Here is a 23,827-nt window from a genome sequence, read left to right on the forward strand (position 1 = left end):
CTATTTTTGCTTCATGCTGTCACGTCAGGATGCTTAATCGCTGTTTCTCCCTCCATTCCTGGAGAAATCGCTGTTTTTTTTTTTAAAGCAGGCTCTGGTCGGTAACCTGCCGCCTGCGACCTGTTAAGAAATGGAGGAGAGAAAAAAAAAAGCCCAGCGTTAATGACACGTAGTTTGGTATCCAGGGGCAAGCCGTGCACCGAGCCTGGCTTCACGTCTCCTGCAGACGTAATGCTCTCCAGATGTCGGTCTGCGGACTGCCTGCCAAGTGAACTTGCACAATCCCCTCCTCTGCCCAGGCGTCAAGAATATGGAATCACGAATTATTAAAACCGAGAGTTCCGGTGTCTCCAGATGTGGAGGTTAAGGGGAAGGGGAGGGGTGATCCCATAAACATCACATCAGCATGACCCCCGGACTCTTTGATTAATTTAAACATCCGAGCTGGAGCTGGCAATGGCCGCTGTCTGCGTCGCCTAGCAACCGCGTTCCAGAACGATCACCCCGACGGGCAACGTTCCGTGCGTTCTAAATGAGCCGCCATTGATCGGGATTAATTGAGCGCCGCGCTGTGTTTTTGTTTGGGATAAACCGAGATGCGCTTCTTGCTTCGGTGCCGTGCTCAACAAGTGTCAGGAAGTCACCAAAACGTCTCACATTTTCCGCTGCGTGCTGCTTATGGGAATCTGGGCAATGCACAAGAGTGAGTGCATCGTTACAATCATGCACCAGTGTACACTAAAAGGAAAGGTCATGTGGTGCGTGGGTGAGGTCAGGTTATTGTGCTGTGCAGTGTCACCACCGTGCACTGATTTCTCAGCAGCTCATGGGGGCGCAGAACGGGGGCACCCACATTTTCATCCTTGCACCCCAGTGTGAATGCAGCAAATATGGTTTGACTGCCGCCGCATCTGGGAAGCATTTGGACCCCGATTCTGCAACTCGCACATAAGCAGGACAGAACAGGCAGAAGCTGTCCTTTAAATTGGCACATTTCTGCATTTGAAGATCAGTTTGCTTCTCAAGAGGGGGTGCGACTCACCCCGTGAGAACAGTTGGAGGGTGTCTGAGGGGAGCTCTCTAAAGACTGAGAGAAATAACTCAACATCAGGGTTCTCTCAGCGTGGCCTTGGATACTACAGGCCGTACAAAGTGGGGACATTTATGCTGTGTTCATACCACAAATAGTTTTCATGTCAACATCCAAGTCGTTGTTCTGACTTTTCTGAAAACTCTTCTGGGAGTTTCTCAGTTTGAAAGTCTTGAGCTGTGCTGTGAAGTTAGTTCCCATCCATACGTATGGCTTGAACGCAGCATTACCAGGAAAGGAGGGTCTAAATGACGATATGGCAGATGCTATTGACTTGCATTGTGGGAAATGTGGTATCAGGCTTTAAGGAGGTGCAGCACTTGCTGGAGAAAAAAAAGGTAGGCCTGTGTGTTTTAGAGAAATCTTATTTTTTGGAACCAGCGCTTAGCTCACACCAGCCTACCTCCTGGAGAACAGCTGCTGCCAAAGAGTTTGGCATGTTTCTGGTGTCCACTTTAAAACCATGAAACAGCGAATGGCAACGTTTAACTTGATGGATGACTTAGGAGGAGAATTTGGATCAATAAAGTCTTCTCAGGCTGGTCTGTTCTGTGAATTTCCCATGGTCCACATGGACAGTCAGGATCAATTTAGGTATGAAAACTCTCACAGTGAAAAGTGGATGTAGGACAGTAACAATACCTGCCCATAGCCTGCTTTGTAACCATGCCAACAGCCACGCTTTAGACAGGACCCTCCGCCTCCGTGGAGTCAGAAATGGTGGAGTTTTCTAGGTCTGAACACCAGGTAGTCGATCTAGAACACACTAGTGTTTATAATCCTCTGTTTTGTTGTTTTCATCCACTATTGCATCCGTCCACATTGTTCTCACTTGTGCTGTCTTCTGTTGCCATAGCAACACCCGATGTCTTGCTGCATTTTTGTCTCACTCAGGTGGGAAGAGGAGGGGAGAGAGAGAGATAGATGGAGGTGTGTGTATGTGGGGGGGAGGGATGAGGAGATACAGGTCGCATCACCAATTTCAAACTGCTTCTATACTGACAGTCAGAAGTGGTTTGGAACCAAAGTGTGTGTCGAGATGTTGTGTGTCAGCGCTGCGTCATGCCTCTGTTTTTCTCTGTCCGTCTGTCTCTCTGTGTCCATATCCACGTCCCTCCTACCTCTCGCTGACCACATGCCTCAGTCAGTTTCGGGGGGCCCTTCCTCCCCAGGCAGAGGCCATGTTAGTTCAACGACAGATTGCACAACATGCGCTGGTCTGGGCACAAATGCACACACACACACATATATATACGCTCGTATGCAAGTTGGCAGGCAACATGCTTCCTTTTTGACTATCCCTATGGCTTCCAAACATGTTTATTTCCTCTTTAGGTTCCCAGTTTTGACACATAAATGCGTATGACACTGACAAATAGTGCTGAGCACGTAAAAAGATGTGGACCTGACAGCGCAGAAATAGCTGAGGTCAAAGACGGTGAGAACCAGCCACTGTCTCCGCATCTCTGCTTGTTCCTGCGGCCGCCGCTGCCTGCCTTTGTTTGTTTGTCAGTCTGTCCCTCGGCCTGCCTGCCCGTCTGTCTCTTTGTCCGTCTGAGGTTGCTTTGTGGCCACAGCTATGTTGTTGAGACTGTGGCCTTGGTGGCAAAAGGAATCCACGACTGCCAGACTGGCACAAAATTCCCATGGTTTCCTCCACACAATGTTACTTTTTTCAGCCAACACACATTTGCCTGTACAAATGGCTCTTGGCTCGCTGGTTTGGCTCTTCATCTTTGATGAATGGGCATAATCTCCTGTTCTTGGAAGTTATAATTTGTCAAGAGTACTGCATTAGACAGATAGTCTTGTGCTCCCAGTGGTCAAAATGGAAATATCTCAGCTGTGTTATTTGTTTTTTTTCTTCTCAAGGTTTTACTAGTTTTTTTGTACAGAACACTGCCATAGATCACGTTTATATGAAAGAATGAATCGATGAGTAAAGTGACAGTAAATGAAGTGGCAACTACTTATATAAGATAATCCGTTATTGATTATTTAAGTCAAGTTGAAGGTGCCGATTGCAATTTTCTTGGCCAGTTTCAATGTTTTAAAAGCTTGACTTGCCTACAATTTACAGCTTTCACAAACTTTTTTGTAACTGTCCTTTAATGAATAACTCAATGGTATGTTCAGAAAATTATGAGCAATTCCTGCAGTGTTTTTTAGTAGTGTACATGTTCATTCATCTAATAGGTATGACTATTAAATAGCTTCACTCAGACAAATCCCAAAATAAGACGGTGATCCAGGTACCAGGACAGAGTGGATGAATCTTTATTTTGTCTTTACTGTATTAAATTCACATTCATAAGTAAATAGTTTAGAATTTCACAAATAACCCCATAACTTATTTGAAGGGCAAACGTGATGGTCGTGGTTCACTGTTTATTGTTCATATGATAGCGCTGTCAGCCGCCCGCCGTTCAGCCTCTCCCTCCCCGAGCTAACCTGCTGATCAGCTCCTCTGTCTTTCCTGTCATGGGAAATCTAAGGCACTTACTTCTTTTTAATTGAACTACACTGTGACAATCCATTAGGAAGTCAGCTCCTGGGACCTTGTCTTGTATTAACTGGACTTGTTGATAGATCACTGGTCACGGTTTTGCATACGATACGTGGTCTCTTCTGTTTTGAGGCAGCTGCATTGGTAGTAGGAGCATGATGTCACAGATTATGTCACCATCGCGAGCTTTATCTTTATCTTTTTCATTCATGGTGAAGAATTTCCACATGTTATAGTTTGGACGTGATAATTGTCAGTAATGAAACGCAATTAAATTCACCCTTTTCATCATTTTTTTTGTCATTAGCAGCTGTTTTTCATGGCTCTGTGGAGACTATTTTAGATGTTGCTGCGGGTTCTTTGTTTACGCCAAAGAGTTGTCGATGTCTTTACCGCCAGCCAAAGACTGCCACCTCCAAGCTCTGAGGTTTGTGTACTTTAATGCTCACTTCCTACTGCAGAAGTAACCCACCAATCACAAAATCCAATCATTTGACTTTGCCCCCCTACACGCCCTAGTGTCCCAATCATGGTTTAGAAAAACAGGTCTTCCTGTGCGGAGGGACCTCCCACGGTGCACCCTGGGTTCTGGGTTGAGGCCGACATATTTTGTCTCATAAACTGTCCCAGGATCAGAGGGGGAGGCTGTAAACACATAGAGGGACAGCTTAGAAAGTTAAACTGCCCCGCTCCTTGCCGTGGAAGGCCCTGGAGGAGTTCATCCTACGTTTGGCTTTAGGAAGTAACTGCCACCACATGCTTGGTAAACCTCCTCCTCCTCCTGCTCTACCTGTGCTCTACCACAGTGGATCCCTCCAATAAGGTTACAGAAGGAAGGAGGTGTTTGTGTTCATACATGGTGTCTGAGGAACAAACAACGGCAGACTGACGCAAAGTTTGTCAAGCTTCAAAGTTAAGACATTGTTTGGAAAGACATGGTTTGTTGGTTAAACTGGCCCCGTTAATTTGATGTGTAACTCTAGTCCATGTGCTGTTTACTCCCTGGGAAATGGTACGATGGAGGAAAAGAATGGTTCTCCCCTCACCCATTCACAGGACATTTCTGTATGAGATGTGGTAATGTTGGTTTGAAGGATACTTCTCCCGTGCTTTCAAGGTGCCCTGAGGTGTTTTTGGCCACAAGCAGTGCAACTGGACAATGTTTTGTGGTTGGTTTCATGCCAGTTAATATTGGAGATGTAACAGTAAGTCACGCTACCATGTTACCATGATAAAAAGGCCACAATATTATCACAATATTTGAAAAATGTGCCCTCAGTAGAGTGCAGATCTCTAAAATATAATCTCTGCCTAAACCTAACCTACCTAAACCTAACCTTAACCTATAATCACTGTAAGCTTAACAAGATATTTATTATTTATTTACTTCTTTAAATCTTTTTTTATTACAACCTTTGGCCCCCCCCCAGCATGTTTGTATAGGCTCAAGCTGTGTGCACAAGGTGTCTTAAAGATGTTTATTGTAACTTTTACAATAACATTTTTTCAAAAAGCTTGCACTTAAGATGGCAGTGAAGATAACAAGACCAGGGATTTATTCCATGATTTATTCATGTCAGATTGTTAGTGGGCTATAACATATCAGGTATTTAAACTGCAGATGCTCCGATTCAAAACGAGACCAAACTTTTCTTAGTATGTCAGTAGGCATGTAATACTGCGTTAGATTTCATATTCCCATGACGGCATCGAGACATTTTTTTTTTATCGGCATTTAGACATTTTTATATATGGTTTCCTGCTGTTCCACTGATCAACAGGTGGCCAAGAAATGTAGAACTGTGCCAGCAAAAGGCAGAGACGTAAACATGGAAAACATTGTCTCAACAAAAGTTCTCTAGTTAGGCCTCAAGCATACACACAATTAATTTGGGTGAGTACTACTTACACAACTTACAAGTACTTACTTGAACACCCCTCAGGGCACCTTTAAGTTTTGTAGCACAGGAGGACTGATGTGCAGTTCAGGGTGTGAAGCTTTGTGCACTTCCTCACATCCTCAGTTGTTTGTTCCTCCTCATAGAGAGTTTGTTCCATGTCTTCATTGAGACAAATCATAGGACTCTGGTTTCTTTTAAAGCTCCGTTCTGTATTAACCGTCAGGGTTGGTTTCATGACCATGTAGACCAGCGATGGCAGTGGATAGTGGGCTGACAAGCTGGTGACATTGACAAACATTCGTACCTACCACGAAACAGTTACACTCATCAAGCTGATGGTCGTTGCTTATTGATAACAAGCAGTTTTATTACGCTCTTCTAACTCTGACTCGACACTTGAATGTTGGGCAGGTGATTCAGTTCTGAAAATGAAATGCTGAGATGCAGAACAGATGCTCTGATAGCAAACAGTGATGTCCCACTGTCCTGCTGTCTGCCAGCACCCGGCAAACCTACAACATCTGGTACGGGGCTCTGCGCACCCTTTCATCTCGGAGCCCGCTACATGTGTGTCTGGGTCGGCGTATGCAGATGTGTCTGAGATGGGCTAATGCTGTTGACAAACTGTTTTGGTTTTGAGGTCTGTGTTAAGCTCTTAACCATACTTTACATGATGAACCGCGTTTTGAGTTTTCAGGATGAACCGGTAGCCATTTGTGCATCCAACGGGTGTATTTTTTTCAGATTATCATGGTTTTTAGACATGGTACATGTATCCCTTTAACTTCTGCGGATTTCTTAACATGATTTCCAGCTGTCTGTTTTCTACTGTTTTGTCATGATCACGTCCCTGTAACTCCTATTTTGTGTGTCTCAGTAGGCGTGGCAGAGGTCTGTTTTTACCCTGTTATGCAGTGTCTTACCATGAGATTGACCCGAGAACCTCTTTCCTGTAAGAATGCACCCTCAGGGGGCCGAAAGTTTAACTTACCATCTGTGACCTGTTAAGCTCATCACTGCAGGAGGCAGACAGCACCAAGACACTCTCCAAAGCCTGTCCGCTTGATTTCTCATGGACGTGGATTGTTCGAGTATTTTCCTGAATTCAGTTAATTTCTAAATGCAGATTTTACAATTATCTAAAAGTAGAGACTCTTTGAAAAATTAGTCTTAATGGCACTTGTGATTTCCAGCAGTAATCAGAGACATACTTGGGGAGCAGCGACTCAGAATTAGTTGGCAGCACTGGGTCTCTTGGATTCAACCCTTGGTCGTCCGCCCAATTTTAAATGTTTGTACTTCTCTCAGAAAAAAAAGTTAAGCTTGTGTAAAATGTTGTTGGACAAAATTTATTGGGAGTACTGATTTTAAGCAAATATATATTATATGGGTCTTGAGATCCATAAAATATAAATAACTGAATAGTTGTAAAAGTCACATTGTAGGAGTTCTGGTGATGTTCAGCCAAGTTCCTTGTTAATGTAACTTCTTTGCGCTATTAATACACATTGATCACATGAGTACTGGCAGTAATGAGTCAGTGACGATGCTTTTACCATTACAGCCATGCTGCTAAATATGGAGACCTTTAACGTTATGACAGTTAATGTCATAACTGGCTTAAAAATGAACAAATAGTTTGATTGGATTTACACGAAGTCTAAATATATATATATATATATATAGAAAACTTAGTAAGTATAAAAACATGTAATAATAGTTTGTAATAAGCAAGGATAAATGGAAGTTATGTGAGTTGAAAAGGACGTAGACTAGCTTTATCATTACCATCATCATCAGAATGATAGAAAGTGGCAATATGTGATAATCAAAATAGTTACTGAACATAACAAATACTGACACATTTACTTTTTTCATTCAAGTGCATTGCAATGAATCTTTTTCTCTTAAGTTATGTGAATTCTGGGAAATCTAAATCCAAGATGCATGTGTACACCACAAGCCTAACATGTTTATTTTGTGTAGCCCAGTATGTCTTGGCTCTCTGACTGTAAAGTAAAAGCTGAATACTCTGCAGAGGTTCACTGAAGGAAATTTATCTCAGTGATTGTTTTGACGCAGTCTCCCCGAATCCATCAAAACTGGGAACCTGGTTTTGGGGAGAGGTCGTATGCTTCACTGACTCAGTATTAAAAAGCAGACGAGGAAAAGTTGTGGCAGTTACTGTAAATAAGAGTTACCTTTCAGACACATGTCACAGTCAAACTACTAAATTAATCAAATGATGTTGTTGAAGCTCAGAAGACCCAAAGAGCACAGGACTTGGTGCTGAGGACTTGAAGGTATCGTTCAAGATCCAACCATTCGATTTCTGATAAATGTAGATTTTGATGACCCCTCGAGTGCTCCAGTGACTTGCGTTAATTACTGCACAGATGAACCTGCTGTAACACTAAATACACGAGTTGTAGCTGCACTGAAAGTAGAGCGTTTTCATTCAACAGGAAAATCAAACACTTACATTTAAGGGTGCTCCAATCAGGATTTTTTGGGTCGTTCACTGATTATTAGAAGTAATATCGGCAGATTCTGATCACTCTCAAAATTTGCCTGTGTAAAGTCTGGTCCAGTAACAACAAATAATTTTGTCAGATAAAACTTCAGACAGACCTCCATCTCTCTGGTTTGTCTGCTTGATTGTTAGTTTTCAGGTTTTATCCAGTAAAATCCTCAGTTTTTACCAGACTGGACTTTAAACGCTGTGTACGCTCGACAGATGCTCGCCTTGTTGCGTTAGCCTCAAAGGTTTAAAACAAACTCGGCTCATCATGCCTCTGCTCACCTCTCCACCAGAATGCAACAGCTGTCTCCTTGTCGCCGGCATCGCCATTACATTGTGCACAGCCTGTCAATCACCTGTTTTGCACCATCTCATCCACTTTTTTTTTGTTTGTCTTATAGAAACTACAGACAAATCTATTAAGACTGATGAATATTGGCCGATAATGATTGATGGCGGATTGATCAGAGCACCCTTGATTTCCACAGTATGTTTAGAGGTCAGGCCCCTGAGTGATTCCTCATGTGTCAATCTTAAAACAAGGTTTCATTATGCTAAAACGGGACCATTTTTTTTTAGATCTGAGGTTTCCTTGTGACAGCAGCCATTGTTTAGCATTCAGACCCGAAGTGTAGACAGCAACCTTGTCTTGTAACGTGCCCAAAACCGACCCAACCCACACTGCCCCAACGGTGGAGACAGAAAACCTTCCTGGGTCCAAGTTAAAGTCAGAAATAGAATCAATAACAGCAGTAACTTGATGAGGAGACTGTTGGGACTTGGGAAATAAAAAACATTAAAATGCAGTGAAAATATTATGAATAGAATTCCAGTGTTACTCCAAGCGGCACTTCGCTCAATCCTTTTTGCCCCCGGTTGGGGGTGGAGGAATCGGGGAGCCCGCCACAGGCCCCCCAGCACTCCTGCCCCCCCCCCGTCCCTCTGTATTGGGGCCAACCGCAGGAATGTGAGCCGCTGTCAGGAAGCTGTAAAGTGCTGACGCGGAGGTCAGCGAGCGTTTACACACATGTGGCTTTACTTTCACAACTCCATCTCACTTTTTCTCCTTCATCTCCTCCTTGTTTTTTTCAAGGCTTATCTTCCTCTTTCCTGCCAGCCCCCCCCCCCCTTCATTATTATTCTTTTCTCAACATGAACGCTCTCCAGAGTAGGTGTGTCTGGGGGTCCAGTCGTTCTCTTTCTGCTGCAACAGTTTGCGTGTTGTAGGGCATCAGCATAGAATTAGTTTGAGGGCACTAAATTAGCCTTTTAGCTCTACGGTATGTAACGTGTCATTTGTATGCACATTATTTCACAAATCTGAAAACAACCCTCGGAACACACACCCAGAAATCTTACATTTGTTTCTGACACAGGTGAGGAAACAGATGACGATAACTCTTAAAGGGGTAGTGATTATTTAATATAGAATAAATAGTATTATTTGCTGTCTTTTATATGCAGACAAAGAACCAATGCTAGGAAATGCATAAAAACACTCAGGAAATTTTGGACTTGAACACGCGTAAAGAATTTACATAATAATATTTGATGCAGTGGTGCTGAATTTAGACAGTGGGCACCAAACCTAATTCTTTAAGCTGATTGCTTCTACTTAATTTTGCCAAATACACCAACACTGAGGGTTGATGACAGCCTGTGTTGGCAGGTTGACTGTTTTCTTTGCCTGAAAACGGTGACCACCTGCTGTATAAGAAAGCGACATTGCGCAAATGTCAAACATGGAAGATGGCTTTGAAGAACCCTCCCACTCCTGCTTTTTGTGCTATGCTCTATTTTGTAGATCCTGGGAGCTGAGCTGGTAGGTGGAGCTGGGAGGCTTCTCAGTCTACCTGCCTAACAGGGCGGCGGCCTCCAGAAAGACATATCGCCCTCCCCTTCTGGGAGTCTCTCTCTCTCTCTCCTGGGCGTGCAGCATACCTACCTTTTTCCTTTGTTTGGTTTGTTGCACCATTCAACATGCACCCCACCACATCCTCACTCATCCACACATACTTACATGACTGATCCCCTTATATGAACACAGTTCATTGATGAGTTGTTTAGATTATTCATTTTAGTTGAATAAAATAACTTTTTGCTGCTTAATCTGTGTGAGGCCTCCCTCTTTGTTGCCATTTCTGAGCCACATGGTAACACAGAACAGAGGTCACAAGTGGTCTAAAACACCAAGCACGATGAATTGATTAATAAAGGTGAGAAATAAAAATACACGTACAGACAAGACTAGCAGCTCCGTGAGGCTGTACTTAAACACGGATGTTTTGAGGTAAATGCTAACATGCTGACGTTGAGCTCGTATAATATTTACACTGTTAATTTTAGCGTTTTAGCAATCCTTTCAATAGTTGTGGAAACATTTCACTCAAAACCTCAAATGGCGCAAGAGGAAATGTCAGGCAATCACAAAAGTCATTAAGATTCATCCTCTGGGGAACTAGACTCAAACTCAGACACCTGTAGATGCAGTATTCAACTCAAACTTGCCCAGGTATGAGAAATTCTTTTCATCGACTAGCTGCTATTTCTTTATGATTTTTCTCATTAGAGAATTACAGACATGCCGTATGCCTGATTTTTCCTTAGTTGTGAAAGTCCTGATTTTATGAGCCGCTCAGTTTTGTCTTGACTGTTTTCGAGGAAGCCCAGAAATTCCACAGGGCCAGATCCACCATGTGGTTCTGCTCGGCTTCAGGAAACAGTGGCCATGCCTCCTCTCTTGTTTTGTCGGAGGCAGCGAGGGCAGAGCTCCCTTCATCTGCTCCTCACATTCCACTTTCAGCAGAATAAACCTCTCACACCGTCTCACTTCCAATCTTCATGTCCAGTTTTCACCACTGAGATGTGTGTTCTGTGTGTGTGTGTGTGTTCGCCTTAAATTTCACCCTGGTATAGTTTTTTACAAGTCAAAGCTGAAAGCATAACATTCTGGTGGTATTTCAACCCTCTGAGCCTCATGAAAGTATTATGGTGCGCCGAACAGCATGTTTTTCTACCTGTATAAATGACAGGTGGCGACACTCATCTCTTATTTTGTACTACACACCTATAAAGGACAAATACCATTAAATGCTGATGTTGTTGAGGTTGCATTTTTTTTTAGCCTCTAGCTGTGCTTATGAGGAAACTACTAGTGTTAACCTACAGGCTTATAGCTTATAGTACTGATTGTAAGTTTGCTTAAAGCACGGTGTGTATTTCTTTTCTCCATCAGCACTTCCAGACCATGCTGAAGACCAAGCTGAATGTGCTGACGCTGAGGAAGGAGCCGCTGCCCACGGTGATCTTTCACGAGCCGGAGGCCATCGAGCTCTGCTCCACCACGCCGCTTACAAAGAGCAGGACCCATGCTGGATACAAGGTAGGATCACATGGACCTAATAATCCCCAAATCCACACCCTGTTCCTGAACAGTAATTCTGTAATAGCATTAATAAAACCATAATCCAAAACCATTTTCCCTTTTCTTTTTGGACTCACAAGCTTCATTCATTTCCACAACACATAGAGAGTTTTTGAAGTTTTTGTGTCTGAATCACATCGTTGAATAATTAATATTAAATGTGCGTGCATGGATATATGTGTGTGTGTGTGCGTGTTCTGGGGTGCTTGTTTTCCTCCTCTCCTCTGGCTGTGCAAATGTCGGATGCAGAGTTTGATCCAGTGAGCCGTTTGACGTGCAGCCCATTCTCTTTTCTCTGTCCTCAAAACAGAAAACAAACAGGGCTACAGATTAAAATAGCAGCCTTGCTCTGTTATTACACATAACACTTCCAAACAAGTAACTGAGTTTGTCTTTGTGTATTTGCCCGCCTTGTGCCACAGCAGTGTAAGCACAGCAAATAAACTGAGACGACTGTGGGCACATCTGAGACAGCTTAGAGTGGCTGTGTGGGTACCAGGATTTTGTTTTGTTCGTTAAATGTTGTTTTTGGTCACTTTTGCTGCTCCATTAACAAGCATGTCGGAAAAGGAGCTGAAGAGAGTCCAACATGACCATAACTAAAACAAACAGTTCATACCTGGCAGTCGCCTTAAAATGTGAGGAAAAAATAATTCTCTCTTGAAATTAATGCCAAAACACACACGTGTGGAACGCACAGTCCCCATGCTTGTTGTTGATATCTGTGTTTTTATGGATCACTGTGCAGAGGAGTGAACAGAAACGCACACTAAAATGCTCAAGCAGTGTCACATCCCAAGTGTGCGTGATTGAATGCATGCATGTGTCTATATACGTATAATGTATGTGTCTCGAAAAAAGTCTCTCCCAAGGCAGCCATGAGGCCAAAAGTGCTGAGTCTTCATCAGCACTTCCCAAAAGCTCCTGAAGCTCAAATGTGAACATGAAGTGAAAGTCAGTAAGACGGCCTTCTTGGTCTGGCTGAACAAAGATACACACACGTTGACATGGAGACAAACAAGATGACGTGATTTATAAAATAGAAACTAATGCTGTAGTATTCAAAAAAATTACCTCTTAGTGAAGTAGGATGAGAGTAAAACAGACCACGGAACGAGACGAGAGCCGACAGATGACAGCTTTCTTTCGAGTTAAACCAGTCCTGCTGCTGTGACGCTGTTAACGCGATGCATTATTTACCACAGAGCTTTTCACCTGTAACGCCACTCCTCAACAGCTGTTTGCCTGCCAGGCACAATAACGACATACAAGATTTTCTCGTCTCGTAAATGCTGCAGTGAAATTGTTGAACCGTTTCCTTTCTCAGTGCTCGTCCACCTCAAACCATATAACCAGACCAGTAAGGTAACGTTTCACCTCCCTCACATTCTCATCAATTTTGCATATTAAATGCAACGCTGATGGAAAATGCATCACGTCTACTTCAGTCGGTGGAAAACTTTCCAAAGGTCCAGCTATTTTCTATTGTGTCGCAGTAGCAAAGTTTTTCCAGCGCAGTCCAGTTTTGGATGTCTGAATTTCCCAGAATGCACAGTGGAAACTGGCGAGCTTCAGCACTCAGTGTCCTGACTGGAAATAAAGCACTTCCTCTTTACAATACTTCTCCATAAAATGCACAAAGGTGGATGATGAAACTGACTTATGTAGCAGTTTGTGCAGTTTATTCATTGGTTTTAAAATGTGAAATGACAGTTAGATCATCTTGAGCCTGAAGGTGTTCTACCCACACCTGTTTCTCCTCCGCCCACACCTGTCTCACCCATGGTGTCACATGGGAGAAATCAATTAGTGTTTCCAAATTGGATGTATAGTAAAAGCACAAGAAATGACCGGTAAACTTAGATAATGTTTTGATTTTCAGGTGGCATCAAGAAGATCTAACCAGCTAAACTAAACTAATGATGCACAGAGTAGATATCAAGGTAGCAGCGACACACAGCAGCGTCTTGTATCGTCCGTTTAGCAATCTGCTGTGATAGAAGATAAATATTGATATATTGCCTAGGCAGCCGGTATCTCTCTCTGCCTAGTGTGAATACCAGCATCCACTCGCTGCTAGTCCTCCGTGCTCGCTGCTCTTTCCAGCGCTACAGAGAATGCCAAAGCCGCGTTGCCATGGATACCACTACAGCTATTCAGCAGAATACCAGCCACATACAAAAAAAAAAAAAAAAAATGATTTCCCTCATCTGTCTGCGACCTCCTTATATGCATGTCTGTCTGCCTCGCTGCCTGCATCTGTTGGCTTGTGTAACTTCCTGTCTGAGTCACCACCTGCCAGTCTGCATATCTGTCTGCCCACCTGCTTCAGCACCTCCACTGCCGGACCTCAAACAGACACTATTTTCCTCTCAAGGGTGAAAACCGAGGCAACGACGGTCTTTTTGCACTCCATGCCCCGGATTCCCGCTCAGCTTTTTTATGCTACGCTACAATATAACACCGTTTATTATCCTCATGGTATGTTTTATGTTCCCTCTTCTTCATTTCTCACCCCTTTCTCTTTTACTCTTTTATTCTCTCTCTCTCTCTCTCTCTCCAAGCTCCCAGTTGCGCTCCCCGTTTACAGGCAGGCAGAAAGGCTGGCTGAGAGCTCCTGTCCCTCTGCCAAAGCTAACAGCTAGCAAGGATGAAAGGCCTCCTCTCATTGCCCTGCCTGGCCTGCTGCTGTCAAAGCAGTCCACTTCACGTCCATTGAGAAAATGTGTCCAATGCACTTTACGGCCACGCCGGCTCCACACTCATTCTGCATGATAAATGGTGAAATTACTCTGGAGCTTGCTCAAAATACTTTTACACACCCTTTACACGTGATTTTTTTTTTGTGTGTGTGTGTGTTTGAGTTTTAACCTGTTCCCTAGTTTAAGAGTTAAAAAGAGCATGTATTAAACCCTCTTCACATGTCTCTCACAAAGGAATATGTGGCTCATTTTGACCTCAGGTCTCTGGCCTTGTCTCTTCGGGGTCATCATGTGTTTAGAGTTGTCTGACGAGAACCCCCGCCTGGCCAAACTACGTTTTATAAATGCGCGCTTTCGCATGCGGCCCCCTTGGCTCTGCATGTATACCTTGCATACAGTAAATGAGCGCACAAGCGTCTGATTCATGTCCACCTCACATTTGTAGCAGCCCAGTGGTGAGACAGTGTGTAGACTGTGGAAGTGTTACCATGGATGTGGAAAGGAAACCAAGAGCCTTCCTCTGCCAAAATGCTGCTAAAAGATCACATTTGTATTTATGGATTTCTCAGAGCAGAGCTGCAACAATTTTAGCTGCAAATATTTTATTATTCTCAGTTTTTTTTTAAAGCACAAACGTAGCTGTGCATATGAGAGTAGTATCAATTCAAGCCATTACTGTAAAGATATAGAAAGCCAGGATGTCCTTTAGTCTTGTGTTTCTTTGAGTTTTATCATTATATTGAAATAATCTGGTCAGAAGCTGGACTTAAAAGTTATTTTGGGTTTCATCACAGCGACAACAAGGGAAAACAGGTATAAAGGGAAAAAAGGAACAATGCTCTCACCTGGTATTTGCCTTTAAGGTGTGATGGACAGTCATAAGGCTAACTAGTATTGACAGAATTTAACTCCTGCTATGGGGCATGCTAATTCTGAGCACTGGGCTTGCTTCTTCTGCCAGGCATAATTTCACTTCTGTATCGTAAAAACCAAACCAGTGATAGCGTGTGATTCTCCCACACCGACGTCATTCACACTAGCAGTCCAGGGCATGCTGGTCCTGCCATGTCTTTGTCAGGCACAGAGGAGAGGCTTTTTGTCTCCCTGCACTTGGTATTCTGATGTCAGTCAGTGTGCTGGACGTACCATCACTTCTTCTGCAGTGAACAGAGAACAGAACGCACAGTGATGACATTTAGATGATTAGCAGCCTCCAGGGTGAGAGTGCTCTTAGTTCCCTGGTGAATGTGTGTATGTCTGTGCTTTTGCCTAATGGAGCCTTTGCGTCAGTGGTCTTGCCTTCAGTCAATCATACAATCAATCAGTCTTCATTTATACAGCGCCAATTCTTATCACTTCTCATAAAGAGCAGGTCTAGATTAGGCTCTTTCATTAAGAGAGACCCAATGATTCAAGACTTCAAAATTCACAATCCAAGTATCTCCACACAAGCACAAAGAAAAACACAAATAAACTCCCCTTTAACTGGAAGAAATATCAGACAGAACGCGGCTCAGAGGTGGACGGCTTTCTGTCAGGGGCCGTGTTGGGTGCCTCCATGTGTGTGTGTTAATAGATTAAGACGGGACGGGACCGTTGGCATGTTAGTTACGGAGGTCGCCAAAGTTATAGCCAAGGAGTGCGAAGCTAAGTTTGTGGATTACTTATTTTAAAATACTCCAAAATGTCATTGCATGGTGCTGTTCTGTGTCGGTAGTTAGAACGCCACACTACCTGTAATCTAAAATGGGAGATTAAGATTTTGGATAATCAAGATAATCAAAGATTAGGGGGAATTTGGAACTTGTACTCTTGAAACTAGTTATGTTCATGCTGTGTAAACATAATTTTAAGTATAGTATAAGTATAACGCGTGTTTGTTTGTATGGAAACTGGAAGGTCAAGGTGTATAAAGGCACTGCACTGGGTGCTGGTTTAGGTTGAGTAGCGTGTTATCTCTGCTGGCACTGTTACCCGTCAGCAGAGGAGCCAGACTGGGCAGCGGCTCAAGGCTTCCCTCAGATCCACTGATTGACCCGGACTGTTCTGCGCTTCCAGGATAAAAGACAGTACTTTCTGGACAGTGAGACCAAATGCTCTCTCAAGTTTAGTCGTCAGTTTTTTTTGGTTTTTTTTTATTTGTCTTCGTCTCCCTCTCTTCCAAGAATCTCGATGGCCTGACAAACGTGATGCATCTGCCGTGTGCTCTGTCTCCTATGACATCTTTATAGTGTCACCTGGACTGTATGAATCAAAACCTGATCCTAGGCTGATCCTCATGGACCCCATGTGGTGCTCATGTTCATCGGTTTCATTATTTGTATGTGCCTCGACCAAAAGCATGCCTTGGTAAGGAAAGAAACAACTTTTTGCATTCCCATTGCACATTGGTGTAGTATATGGCCATATTATGTGGCCAGTAATTGAAAAAGTAACTGGCACCAGTGTCCCGAGAGTCTAAAGTTAAAGAGTACCTCAGTTTAGACACACTTTATTACCCTCATTGGAATATGGAGAATCTTACCCTATAGTAGGCTGTATGGAAGGGGCTGGGAATGTGAAAGCTTCTTTCATATACACTGAGGTGCTCCTGTCTTGACATACATTGAAACACTCAGACTCTATTTTGTACTGACACACACACACACACACACACACACACACACAGCATCTTCTGACCGGGCAACACAAACAAGCAAATACACACAGCACTTTTAAAAAAAAAAAAAAAAAAAACACCCTCATCCATCTTTGCATGCCGTGGCAAGCGGAGCCAGCTGTACTCTGCTGATTCAATAAGTTTAGAGGAATGTTAACAACCTCCTCAGGAATGCTGCATTCCCAAGCAGTGGATTCCCAGTCATGGTTCCAGACGCAGGGGCCTGCTGAGGGAGAACGCCAGGATAACCTCCGTCTCTGACAGTGGGGCGTTTGTGTTTTATCTATAGAACATGCTGTAACGGTTTTATACTGGGCTCAGTGACTGTCTCCATCCCAGTGTCATGGCACTGACTGTAGCCTCCACTTGAGCTGGAATTTTGAAGGTTAAAAATAGTTTCAACACATAAAACCCACGCACATTTTTGAGAAAAATCCATAATTATAACCTATATTTATACTAAGAGGGACGTTTTGCAGTTGAAATACTGACTTGTTCTTTAAGTGTGCTGTTCTAAGTTACTTAAAAGTTTTAACACAAGGTCTCTAGACTATTCCAGAGCTTTCCACCACAGACAAAAAATAGAAATTGATCTAGTAAGTATGATTATTCAGTAATACTATTTCGTAGGGGGAAATGTCTTTTTTATGCTTCTGTTTTTGTACAGATTTTTTAGTCCCTACAATTATTTTTTTAACCATTTTATGCCTTATTATTGATGGCTATGGTGGAGAGAGAGGAGGGAAATAACATGCTACTCAAGGCATTTGTGACCAAGTGTGACCAAGTAATCGAAGGCTGCAGCTTTATAGTCACCATACAGACATCTGACTCTAAGTAAGTGAATAAAATGTTGAACTATTCCATTTTAACTTAAGCTTGTGTCAAGCCTCATAAGTGCGTGATTATGCCAAAATGTCCAGCTGGATAAACCTGCCATGAGTCTCTGCCTTATCTGAATGACCTTTCTAGAAGTTACAAGCTTCGTTTTGGACACTGATAATATCTGGCACTTTTATTACTTTTGGATAACAATATGAAATCACCACTGCCAGATATGTTTCCAAATAGTCAGCCATTTAGGCATGAGCACCAGCACTCATATTTTCATGCTGACATCTCATTTCGTGCCATTTGGAAAAGAACACAAACCTTTACTGGTTTACTGGCGAAAAAAATAAGGAAACAGATTGAGATGTGTTTTGTCTACTCTGCACCACCACTTTGTCCTTGGACCAGCGTCTGGGAAAGTGCCTGATGCAGAGACGACGAGCGCCAGCAGTGTAGCCGACTGACTGTACCTTCACATCACAGTCTGTTCCCAGACTTGATCCAGCAGGACCCGAACGCGTTCCTCAACAACTGCCCCCTTGTTCTGCTCTCAGCCCCTCTTCCTGTCGTCTCAGTGATCTTTTCTTCTTCTGTCTCCATGTTCCCAAAGCCTCTCCGCGGGGACAGGTATCTCCTCATTGATTCCTCTAAGCCCCTCTTCCTCCTCGTCCGTCTCTCTTTTTCTCATGCCTCCTCCTCTTTTCTTCTCATCCCCTCTGGTCCTTTCTCTGCTGATGGCCCGACCAGCTGTGGCTCCAGCCGCGGCAGCTGCCACAGCTCTGCAGCCCTCATACACACATGCATCCACGTGCTTCACAGTTATTTCGAGTTATTAGCTTTGCATTCATCGTTAGTTTTTATTTTTATTTCATTTTTCACTTTTTATCACCTCAGTGTAGTTTCAGTCAGTTTCCAGAGTGGGTTTACTCGTTTCGCTTTTATTGTCAGTTGCTTAGTTTTATTTTAGTTTTTATTAGTTTCAGTATTAGATCAATTTTTTCCTTTTATGTTATGGGGTTTATGGACATCATGTTGTTTTTGTGTGAATGGACCGAGATATTCCCTTCTCTCTTCCCACCGGCTCACTTGCTGGGCTGCGGATGTTTTTTCTGTCTCCCTCTGTGTATCCCTCATTTTTCCTCTGTCGCTTTTTTGCATTCAAATACTTTCTATCAGCTTTTCTCTCCATCTGCTCACAGCAATAAGTTTCTCCCTGTGTCTTCTCTCCCCCCCCCCCCCCCCCCGCAGGTCTGTTTTGGTCTCTTTTGTCTTTCCATAATTGCGATTTTCTTTTTTTTTTTTTTGCCATTGTTGGTTTTGCATACAGTGATTTATCAAAAAATGTTAAATGTTAAAATCTGTTTGCTTCATTTATCATTAATTGAAGAAAGCATTGATACTGACACGTGCTTAAAAACAGCGGTGGCAGAGTCAACGTGTTTGCATGCACGTGCCAGTGTATAATGTATATTTCAATGAGTAGTAGTTGTGGACATAGAACCTAAAACATGCAAAGACAAAAGCTAATAGGCCACCATGTAGTGTACGTGTTTGCACAACCTCCCTGATGATTATTATACATGTCTGTCAGCACAGATGGACTAAGATGGAACTAGTGCAGTGACTCCCAACCTTTGTGGCTTGTGGTCCATTAAAATCCGGCAATATCTACTTCTAACCACCAAGAATGAGTTATGGGCTTAGTATGGATGTATGTTCTGGGCAGTTCAATGAAAGAGTAACTTTTTCCTTCTCCCTAGAGGCCTATAACGATGAAAATATCCAGATTTGACCAGAAAAAGATGCAATTTTAAGTCTTAAAAGCAGGGTTTTGTATGTTCTTTTCACTCTTCTTCTTCTTGTGATCCCTCAGGATTATCTGGAGACCTCATGATGTAAGTGTGAGTCTAAGAAGGGCTGATTGCCGGCAACTGGTCCCTGCTAAGATTTGGCCCAGAGATGCTGGTTGGAGGATATTGTTACCTTTGGACAGAGCCAAACTAGCTGCTTGACCCTGTTCCCAGTGTTAAGCTAAGCTAGGCAGTTGCTGGCGGTGGCTCATCCACCTCTCTGCAAGAAAGCAAATAAGCGCAATGCAGGAGAGAGAGAGGGAACAGAATAGGACAATATCCTCCATAAACCAAGAGTCGGTAATGGTGGCCACATGTCTCACCACACATGCAAAAGTTTAAGCACGCTCCTCCCCTCTCTGTGTCACACTCACAAACACTTTCACTCTATTTCTTTGTCTCTCCTACGAAACAGGTATGCATACATGTCTAACTTCTCCAGTGGATTGTTTAAACTTCAGATTTCTCCTTCCCGTCTGTCTGTTTCGGGTCTCTTTTCTGTCAAGGTTTGCTCCCATCTCCCTCCGTGGCATTCCTCCTTCGCAGCTCCCAAGACCTTTGTTCCTGCAACTGATCTTTGTTTCTGTGTCCATATCACTTCATATGGAATCAATATTTTCAGTTTGACAGTATAGAACGTAAGTTAGCTGAGGGAATGTGAGGATAGAGGAGAGGTGAAGGGGGGGGGGGGGGGGGGGGGGGGGGGGAGCAAAACAGATGATGGGTGAAAGAGTGAGGAGAGAGTGGAGGGAAGAGGAGACAACAGAGTTTCAGAGTCGAGGAGAAACACATGGAAAGTTGAAACAAAGGACTCTGTAGATTTCTGGAATGATTTAAGCTGCCTGCCTGACTCGCCAGTGCTGAGACAACTGGTGAGCAGGCCGCCGGAGCAGAGGACAGCAGTGGGGATGGGTATCATTAACACTTTAACCATACTGCTACTATCACCAATACTGCTTATCGGTCCCATACTTAAACAGGTCCTTTTGTTGTTTTTTTAAGAGAAAAAAAAGAAACACAGTAAGAACAGAATGAGCATTGTCGGCATGAACTCTTGTGAAGTGCAACCAGACTTTTGAGTGTCTAGTTCTTGCCACCATTGTCATTAAGAGCAAGGTGTGTGTGAGAGGTGAGAGAGATCTCTCCTCCGGATTGGGAAAAGCCAAAATGCATCATAGAGGATTGCCTTATTGGCAATTAGAGGTGAGATAAAAGGTGCAAAATAATGTTTTTGTTGCCTAAATTAATGAAGTATAAGTGCTCCAATACTGAGAGCAGAACTGGTAGCATTGTGGCTTATCATTCGACGGCCCTTAACTATTTAGCCTGTTGAACACCTGGTTTTGGTAGCCATCCCTAGACAGCAGATGCGTTCTGGTCTGAAACTGGTGGCTAGCTAGAGTGGACAGACAGTCCTCAGGCGGTTTGGCTTGAACCTGAATCCTGAAAGCTGCTAATTTCTTCACTGTCAGTGAGTCCGACCCGAATCACGTCTCATCTCCGGCTGCAGAATTTACAATCATTTGAGTCAGCGCCTCTCCTCGTTGTTCCAATCGCATCCCATGATTTGTACATTTGGAAACCGTCCTGAAGCACTCCCACACTCCCACTAAGATGCTCACACACACTTTAGCTGTTAAAAAGTCACCCACTAACTTGTCTCAGAGCCACCTTTGCTCACTTCCAGACACACAGATGCGCTCAGAACTGCTCGTGTTTCTGTTAGCATTTAAACGCAGTTGCTTCAAGGCCTCGTGTTCAATTCAGCTGGTGTCAGATGTTGGATAAAAAACTGTGCTTTCTCTTTTCATGTAATTATCTGCATCTCTCCCTGGTTTCTTTCAGCCTGCAAAGTATAATTTTCCATAATGTTTGTCTACAAACTCAAACAAGATTAAGACGATGTACGGCACAGTTAAGGCTGTAATAGTGTGTTTTCAGTATTACTACATTAGAGGGTTTGGTTTCAACTCTGAACCCTATTTTTAAGAAAAGCAGGAAAGAAATTTTAGAGGGAAGTATCAAAGTAACTTCTCCAATTTAAAACAGATTTCTTATGATGTGTTATTTCTGCTGGCCCAAGTTCGTCTTGTTGTCTGCTAGATTATCTGCCTTTGTACACTATTTTCTATGTTTGTGGCTCAGCTGTTTCTTGTTACTGTTTCCATGTGTGTTACCCGCAATTTCAAAATATCCCTGTTTTACAAAATTGGCAAGTATTTCATGTAATCAAGGTTAAAAGAAAAAAAAAAGTATGGACAAAATGTCTCTATTGCTCAATTCACTCTGCACAATCAAATTCATTTAAGTGATTAGATCTCGTAGAAAACTTCAAATGTGTTTGTTTCGTAGCTTTCCCTTCTTGTCACTATAGCATGCCTTTGTGTATTACTGGGGACAATCATGCATGCATCATGTTTTGAGGGGCAGACCTGACAATGACCCTCGCAGCCGTTTAGAAAGTAATGCTGCCTGTGCCCTCCTGTGCATGAAATTGTTCCTGACATTTGCCTCCAACATCATTGGTTTTCGTGAATATTGCATCATGCAACTTTGCTAAATGACGGCAGGGCTAGTCTATGAAGGGCAGGAGCGTCCAGTTAATTACTGGAAGGGCAGTCAAACTGGCCAAAAATGACATTAGATTATTCATTCATTATCTATACTGTTTATCCTTAAATTTACTGGGGGGCTGGAGCCAATCCCAGCTGCCATTGGGGCGAGAGGAGGGATATAACTGGTCGCCAGTCAATCACAGAGCTGGTTTTTAGGTTTAGGTTTTACTCAATGAAAATCTAGTCATTTCTTATCATTAGGGGTCTGTTTAGAGGGACGGACATCCTGTGAAGGGTTTACTGTACTTATATGTGGTCTAACTAACAGAATGGTGTAAGTTGTGTTGACGACAACCTCTCAGCAGCTTCATCTATCCTCTCAGGATCCCGCTGGTCCACCATCCCAAGTAACAGGCAGTGGATGTTTTCTTCTATGATTTCTGACTCTGATTCTGGTATTTGATATTTGTTTTTCAGTGGCACCTGTCAGGTTTTTCTAGCACTGTCACTCTAAGTGTCTTGTTGGTACCAGGGAGCACAATTATTTAGTTTATGTCCATTATTCTAGCAGTGGTGTTTCTGCCTGTGGTGATGATGGTTCTGCCCCACAGCCAAATAATTTTGCTTAGGGTGTCTCACACATATTGGATTTATACTAAGCTTTGCTGTTGCAGTAACAGGGCATTAATGATGCAACAACCCTGAGCCACAGCTGTCATTTGTGTGACTCAGGATGCTGGAATGATGGCAGTATATTCAAGCAGATGTCTACCTGTGATTGTTGGCCAATTCTTTCAGTTCTGACTACATTTTCTCAAAGTTGAACCTGTTCACCGTCATTAATCAGCAGCCACGCCTAATGAGCTCAATTCAGTTTCACATTTAGTGGGCGTGCGTTCAGCTTTCCTTACACAGATGCTACGTTCATCTGCAGACCACGGTTTAATACCAGCTGTAAATGGACTCAGTGTTGCCTTTGCCCTGAAGGAAAAAGTGCCAGCACAGTTGAAATGGGTGATTCAAGTACTGTAAACCAAAAAAAAAATCAGAGATCCAGAGTTTTGATGCTGTATTAACACAGCCTCATAAGTAGTTAATAAAAAAAGTAGTACTTATAAGTCAGTAATCTCTCTGCTCGAGCAACATAACAATTTCCTCAGCTGCAAGTTTGGTTTGGGCTGTGAAGATACAAACTCTAGTGTTTGCTCAGTCTGGTGACCTCCACACCTCACACACTTCTCACTTATCTTTCTCTCCACCGTAAACACACACACACACACACACACACACACACACATACATATACATATACACACCTACCTGCCTTTTACTAGCTTATTTGGTTGTTGTGCTTGTCTGGAAAGTTGATACTTGGAGAGACATTTATCGTTCAGCCCAGACAGTTCGAACTGGGCCCTTGCTTGGCCTCTATTATGAGAGTCACTTCCATGTTTCTCCTTCCTTAAAACATCCAATGGATCCTCAGAGGAAGCTTTTTACCCTCCTGTGAATATTGCACTGTTCAAAACCAGCTAACAGGTAATGCCAGACTGAATAATGAAGTCTTGTCATTCACTGTGAATATCAAGCTGCTACAACTTTTCACCAAGCTCTCTTGGCACTCAAAGTTGTGATTATCATGCAACCAGGTGCATTAACAAAATCACTCCCTAGTTCTCTAAGACCAGAGACAGTAGAGCAGATGCATATAGGTTGAGAGAAAACCTTAACCGCCTTTTTGTGTTTTGGCTCACTCCCACTTAAAGAATTAAACCTGGCAAAGCAGTC

The 23,827-nt window shown here is 43.1% G+C and overlaps 1 protein-coding gene across 1 annotated transcript in view; it reads left to right on the forward strand.

The window, feature by feature from the left end:
• Window positions 1–23,827, forward strand: part of pid1 (phosphotyrosine interaction domain containing 1) — a 29,504-nt gene that overhangs the window by 622 nt on the left and 5,055 nt on the right. The window contains exon 2 of the mRNA XM_070828792.1: window positions 11,254–11,400. Within this exon, the coding sequence (XP_070684893.1) occupies window positions 11,254–11,400 (147 nt within the window). The remainder of the gene's footprint in view (window positions 1–11,253; window positions 11,401–23,827) is intronic.

Source organism: Pempheris klunzingeri, chromosome 4, assembly GCF_042242105.1.
Source record: "Pempheris klunzingeri isolate RE-2024b chromosome 4, fPemKlu1.hap1, whole genome shotgun sequence".
Lineage (NCBI taxonomy): Eukaryota > Metazoa > Chordata > Actinopteri > Acropomatiformes > Pempheridae > Pempheris > Pempheris klunzingeri.